Raw genomic sequence first — 7,584 nt, forward strand, 5'->3', positions numbered from 1 at the left:
TGTTTAGGGTTAGTTTTAGGGTTAAGGCTTTTGTTACGCCGAAAACGGGTGGTCTGCGTATTCTTTACCTCCACCCTTGTTTTAAATGAAGACCATGAAAAAGAACATATAGTCCTTCCATACGATAAATCATGTTATCCTATTGCAAGATGACACCATAAGAGTGCATTTAAGAAACGGGAATGAGTTGAAAGTTCCTTAGGAATAACCTTTACTAACCGCTAGCAGCAAAATACTGGTGGAATAATATAACAGAATAGGATAAGACCAAAAGAGTTAAGTGATAGTGGTGGACATAGTGGTCTGTGGATCAAACGATTCCACCACGACCGTTTCATTTTGCTATTTTGAAATAGAAAGGTGTGGTTTGAGAGAAATCTAGTTGTTAATTTCTAGGGAGTCAGCGACAATATAGGGTCGCCTTCGTTTGATAGTATTTATCCATATAGGACAGGAAGGCATTATTCTCAATAACAAACGTTGTAGTATCATTGTTAACTGCTTCGAAGGTAAGAAAAAGGGACGGATTACTGACGGGAAAAAGCTTTTGGACCAACGTAGGAAATAACAGAATCAGTAAACAAGAAATCGAGCACTATTACATAACATTCAGTTTGGAACCGTGCGAGTTTGTGGAAACATAGCTGCCGTATTTCTAATGGGACAACTACAGGAATGCTATTTTCCGAACGACTTACTAAATATTACTGAAGTACTTTGCTTACACAAAGTCGGTTGAAGATAACAAAATAAAATGGGGGTGTGTATGTATGTAAGACATTGTCTTAAAGACATCCTTATTGATGCGAAATGACTGAAAAAATCTGAGGGTAATAAGTTTTAATAAAAGTGGATTTACTGTATATAAAGGTGAGAAGTTTTAACCTCCGAATACAGCTTAACGCTAACAATAAAAGGAAATGCCACAAATATTGCAGTTCTTGTAGCCAAGACACTCGTAGTTTCAAAACAAAATAAACAAAACAAAACTAAGTCTTAAGAATTAACTTCTTAATCTTTTCTCCATTTCTACTTATTATTATTTAGCACGAAGGTTATTTTCTCTAAAGTTAAAGAAAGCTTTTTTGTTCTACCTTTAAATAATCAATAACTCCTTTTTTCTTAAACAAGTAATAAAGTTTCTCGCGAAACTGGTCGGCTGATAAATAATCTTCATTCATCGTTTTAAAAAAGAGGTAGTCTTAATCAGCTCTGTAGATTGTGTTCTTATATTTCTAAGACAATAATTCGCAATCCTCTGTTGGTGCACTTTCATTGAAAAAAAAATGAGAATGGGAACAAATCATCTTTAATTAAGCAATTAAAACACTGGAATTCAAATCAAGTTCCATATTTTAAATGCAGACGTGATGTCATGGCAACTAAAAAATATCCTACAACCTTACTTTCGTAATTCAGAGAAATAAAACTAATAGTAACTCGCATTAAATCATAATTAAAATAATAAATAATAAACTATAATTAAATGAAATAATTTATTAAAGCTTTTCTTTTAATGAATCCAAAAAAGATCAAAAATTTTGTTTTATACTTTTTTAAAAATCGTATATCCAATATAGATATTACGAAATTTTTACCGCCAAATTAAATAGTCTCTTGAAATATAGGCACGAGACCTGAAATTTGTGGGGAAGGGGAAAAGTTTATTGCATTAATTCCAGTGCTTAATTGGTACTTATTTCATTTATTTTATTAAGAATCAAAGGCAAAGTTAACGTGGGCGGCATATGAACTCAGAAAGTCCGCCTTGGATGCAAGGCTAGATTTTGACGGGGAGGGGTGAGTCAGTTATATAAACTACCGTATTTTAACGTGTATAAGGAATCCCCTAATTTTAGGGACTTAATTTTGGAAAAAAGATTTTTGTTAGGGATTATAATACTATCCATGTATAAGAAACTCCCATATTTTTTAAACCTAATTTTTGACAAAAATGGGTTCTCATATTTTATAAACCTTCAAAATTGACTTCAGCGGGATTTGAACCCTGAACGGAAAGAACCAAAAGGAAAACTGCAACTGACGACAAATTGTTATTTTTTTTCTTTCTTCTTTACACACAGAAAAAAAAAAACAAAACCAGTTCAGCATAGTTATGATTTGTCATATGAATACAAGCCTCTCTCTCTCCCACCTCTTTTCTCTCTGCACAGAGAGAGAGAGAGGACATTCTCAAACTCAGATATAACCGCGCGCACACATTCAAATAGACATGTTCACTGATATTCTTTTCTTTTCTACTCTAGGCACAAGGCCCAAAATTTTGGTGGAAGAGGGGCCAGTCGATTAGATAGATTGATCTCAGTACGCAACTGGTACTTAATTTATCGACCCCGAACGGATGAAAGGCAAAGACGACCTCGGCGGAATTTGAACTCAGAACGTAACGGCAGACGAAATACGTTTCTGCCAGCCCGCCGCCTTACATTCACCGATATTAATATATTTATTCGTGTACAATTTCGCGCTCATTATTTTGTAATGAAATAGGTTTCAGTATTTAGTTTCCGCTTCTATTTCTGTAAGAATGTCAGCTGACATGACAACAAAATAGTTTTAATTGTATAAAATGAAAAGCAACAATAAACGAAAGCCCATTTCCAAGTTGACGATACCAGATCTTCTGCTTAAGCAAACGAAGTAGCTGCTTATACTGTCGCTCGATCTGCTTGATATAGCAGCCTAATCTCTCACAAATCCATCTTATTCTCTTGTATATGTTAAGACACATTAGAAGGAGGGTATATACCCTCTGTCCCTGGGTTAGAGGTAGGTGCTTCGTTTGGCACACCACAGTCTGCAACTCCTTTGCTCCTTCCCATATCCTGGATGCTGCAGTTAATGGGAGGGTAGTCACTGCTTCCGTAGCCGAACAGAAGAAAACCCTGAAGTATCGGGACCTGACAGTGAACTATCCCTTCCAACCTGAGATGTTTGGAGGGACTGGACCACAAACCGCGAAGTTCTTGTCAAAGTTGGCAGCTCGCCTCACCGAGGTGTCGGGTGATGCCCGTGAGGGCGCTTGGCTGTTCCAACGCCTTAGCCACGCCATCGCCCGTGATGATGATGCGAGCGTACTAGCTTGCTCCAGTAGGTTCCGTTAAACCTTGTGGAGTGCGACCAGTTGCTGTGATAAAAAAAGAAAAAATTCCCCACGAATGGTTTCAATGCAATTTTAACAGAAGGATTTGGAAGAATTAGATCAATGTTCTCCGTTAATTTTCTTTTATGTAAATAAATGTTCATGATGACGAATAAATTATTATGTCAGGAATATAAAAAAATAAAAACGGGGGTAAAGAATACGCACACCCGGGGTTTAGGGTTAGGGTGTTGGGATAGGGTGCAGAATTAGGGATAAGGGTTACGCCGAAAACGGGTGGTGTGCATATTTTTTACCTCTGCCGAAAAAAAAATCTTTAAATCACTTCCTACTGCCAAACAATCTAGATCAGTGCTTTTCAAACTTTTTAGTGGAGCGGAACCCCAAGGAAACATTCCACTGGCTCGAGGAACCCCTGTGCAATAATTTAATAGTTTAATGCACACATATCTGCACAGGAGAATTAAAAATTACTGCCGATTTTAGCAGTTTTGTAACTTCTTGCGGAACCCCTGGACTGTACTGGCGGAACCCTGATTGAAAACCACTGATCTAGATAATGTAAAAAGACTACTTCATGGATGGGCATGAGTGGGACATCTTTGATTATTGGTCAGCTCGATCAGAGCTGAGTTTTGGACAAAACCACAACAATAACATCAACAAACACGAGAGTAGTTTTGTCACAGAGCATTGACGACTGTATAGAGTTGTATGTGGTTATATATTTGTGTTTAACCCCAAAAGGCTCTGAAACGGTGCAGCCTTGAGAAAAGCACATTTGATTTTTAAAAATCTGCATCTCTAAGAGAAAGTTGTCCATAAATAATCAAAAAATATAATTTTCTACGTGAAATAAATCGACTTTTATTTAGACTGACAAATCTCCCATTCTCGGTCACCATCAATCTTTCTCTTTTTTACGCTTTCCCCTCTCTTTATCACCCATCTCTCTCTGTACTTGTATTATCTCTTCTACATTGCTATCACGAACAAATCCTGTTTTATGGTTGGACAAAAATGATCACACTTTAAATCTCTCTAACATTTTTCTGAAATAAATAAATCATCAAATCGGAATCAGTGTGAAAAAGCACATCATTATACTAAATTTGAAGATTTTCATTTTATTTTAAAATTTCAAAATCTGTGACAGCAACAGAAAAGTCTCTCTCTCTCTCTCTCTATTTCTCTCTCTCTCTCTCTCTCTCTCTCTCTCTCTTCCTCTCTCTCTGTCCCTCTTTCTCTCTCCCTCTCTCTGTTTATCTCTTTCATTTATTGTGTTTCTCATGGTAAACTTCCCCCTGTATATATATATTTCCACACTCTCACTCTCTGTAAAAGTATATCGCTCACACTGTGTGTGTGTACGTGTGTATGCCTGTGTGTAAGGAATGTCATTAGAGTGACTGATTTAAAAATGGCATGTAAAAGATGGTTTATTTTAATAGCATACTTTCCTGTTAGTAAATACGTTTCATTGAAAACTTTCTCTCTAAAAATATCACTCATGCATATGTGTAAAGAATTTCATTAGGGTAACAGTGTGAATAGCAGCTAAATCTACCTTAATTCACATCTTTTCATCTGAAAATCATTTTAAAATTATTAACAGAGGCAAATTGCAGATTCAGACTGTCTGTATTTTAAAACTATGATTAAAAAAAATTGATTTTGTAAATAAGCTGAAATTTTAGGATTTATGGGGGAAGGGTGGGAGTTAATGAAAAAACTAAAAAAATTCAATATTGTTTTTTTAAATTGCATTCCATTTTCTGTTTGAAAATAAAGGAAGTGGAGATTGTAATAGTGATTGATGATTTCCTCAAATTCTTTTTTTAAATCTTATCTTCAAGGCTTCTTCCATCATATTTAAGTACATAATGCAAAAAAAAAAAAAGGAAGAAAGAAAGAAAGAAAAAGAAATTGGTCCAGAAGATGAGGGGGGGGGTGAAAAATTTTTCAAAAGTTTTTTCATAAAAAGCTTCTCCACATCATTTTCAATGGTGTAGTGAAAAAGAAAATTTGAAAATCCCTGTCAAAACAAACAATTCAACTGATGTAGGTGTGCTATTCTGAAAGTCTGCCAAGGCATTCTGTTGTGAAAATTGCCTGGCAACAATGAGATACTCAGCCAGCATTAAACATGCCAGTTCAACTTGATTCATCTCTATTAGTGGAAAGACACCTGTTGATATTTTCTTGTTGCTTGTATTTGTAATTGTGTGACATTTTCTCTGTTTTTTTTTTTTTTTTTTTTTTTTGTCTTTGTTGTGGTACACATTTGCTTGCTTTCTCCCAAAATGTGTCATGCTCTTAAACTTAGATTTTTGGGGTCAGCCAGATTTGAACAGTCTCAAGTTGGAAACTTGACTGATGAAAGAAAGCCATGAATGACCTGTCCTTGCTTTTTTAATATCTATCTTTGTATTGTATATCTGTCCAGATGTTATATTGTCATCTGTTGCATTCTTGTTCCATTTTTTTGGGGGGCGGGGGGGGGGGTATATATACATGTAGCGGTGTACGTACACTTCTGCTCATCTTGTAAGTATGTATCGAAATTCTATACGACTCTTTTACTCTTTCCTTTAGTCCCCCTCATACTTTCTTCTTTCTTTCCCTTTTTCTTTTTCTCACTCCCCCTCTCTCACATTTCTTGGCCTTCTCTTTCTTTAATCTACCTACTTTTCCTCATTTATCTCCCTTGTACTTTCTCTATGTCCCTTTGATTTTTCTCTCTTTCTCGTTCTCCCCCTAATTTTTCAATCCCTTTGCCCCATACCACTCTCCTTTTCCTTCCAAGTGACTGGTGATTGGCTAAGCATGATCTTTCTTTCTTGACTCAACTGCCAGCCACAAAGCATCTCTTATATTCCTTTCACTTTCTCCTCTCTTTCACTTTCTGCCCTCACTTCAAAGCAAATGTTGCCTTTTCACTTTCTCATCTCTTTCGATTTCTTCTCTCTTCAAAGTATAACGAGATAAAATTTTTTACGGAAATTAATGAATAATTATATGACCGAGTTGACAATCTTGTTGCTTCAAATGAAAGAATGCCATGAAATAACTTCCTTTGGCTCACACACACACATACTCACGGTAGGTAAAATTTCTGAACAAATTATGTTATTTCTTGTTTTGTGCATGCACAAAATTACAGCTCAAATCCAATTGAAATGACCTTTTTCTATTCTATAATTCTTGTTTCTAATGAGTGTATGGATCAAAACAGTTTGATTCAAATACTTTGGTTCTCTTGAATTTCAAGTTTGATGCTAGTTGTCAGCCATTTTAAATTTAAATAACAGAAGATGATTGTCATTACCGTAAGGTGGGCTGCGATTGGTTGAGGAAAGTTATGCGGTTTCGTGGTTTGATGTTGGTATATGGGTAACAGATAGTAGGAAAATACCGCATGGTGAACAGGAATTTGACCATGTGGGGGACAGAAAATAGACCATGTGGCGATTAGGAAACTGGTCCGGTTGTTGAGGGGAAGTAGGAAGTTCATAGTTCTATATGTGGGTGTGTAGATACTTTCATAAGGTTTTGCATGCATGTGTGCATTGATGCAAGCATGCACATCTGTACATGGACACACACACACACACTTTGATGGACAGACATGTGCACATGCACACACACATGTGCACACATACACATATGCGTATTCATTCAAAAGTACATATGTATATTTGCATTCATGTGCACATGCATACCAGTGTGCATGCATACATGCATGTGCGTGCACATGTGCATTCACGTGAGTGCATGCGTGAGTATACATGCACTGCCCCTATGTTGCCCATATGCTAGGAAGATACTTCCAACATATGCACTCGTTCAGATCCATGGATGGAGAGATTTCTATTTCCCTATCTCGTTTTCTCTGGAGACTCGGTGATATCCTAGATGAAACACCCAGCATCAAGTAGACTATTGTCGACAGAGCCCCACCATATTCACCTCCAACTGCCAGCTCTGCCTCTGTGAAAAACTACGTATCCTCCAACAATCTGCAGTATCCATCAACGATTTATCTTATTGCTGTCATCAGAGGTATGCCCTTCTGGTAAACTTCTGGCCTCTGACTGCCGACAATCCGGATATAGCACCTCAGCACCAGCTGCTGCCCTGCACTGCCTGCACCAAGGTTACCACTACCAACCAACCCCATGAACAAAACCGCCAGTTACCAATCCTCAACATTTACCAACCTCCATAACAATACCCAGCACTTACCAGTCCCCAACGCTTGTTTTGCATATGTATGCTTATGAATGTGCATGCGCAAATACACTTGTGCATGCACATATGCATGTGCAAGCACACTGGTAAGCATTCGTACATGAATGCAAATATACATATGTACATATGAATGAATATGCATATGTGTGTTTGTGTGTGTGCATGCCAATCCAAGTGTTTATATGTATGTTTGTGTGTGTGTGTGTATG

General features: G+C 36.9%; 1 protein-coding gene across 1 annotated transcript in view; it reads right to left on the reverse strand.

Moving 5' to 3' along the window:
• Positions 1–1,371, reverse strand: part of LOC115222680 (oral-facial-digital syndrome 1 protein) — a 49,635-nt gene extending 48,264 nt beyond the window's left edge. The window contains exon 1 of the mRNA XM_036511514.1: positions 1,095–1,371. Within this exon, the coding sequence (XP_036367407.1) occupies positions 1,095–1,181 (87 nt within the window). The 5' untranslated portion in view covers positions 1,182–1,371. The remainder of the gene's footprint in view (positions 1–1,094) is intronic.
• Positions 1,372–7,584: the final 6,213 nt, after the last annotated feature.

The sequence above is a fragment of the Octopus sinensis genome, linkage group LG20 (assembly GCF_006345805.1).
Source record: "Octopus sinensis linkage group LG20, ASM634580v1, whole genome shotgun sequence".
NCBI classification, from domain to species: domain Eukaryota; kingdom Metazoa; phylum Mollusca; class Cephalopoda; order Octopoda; family Octopodidae; genus Octopus; species Octopus sinensis.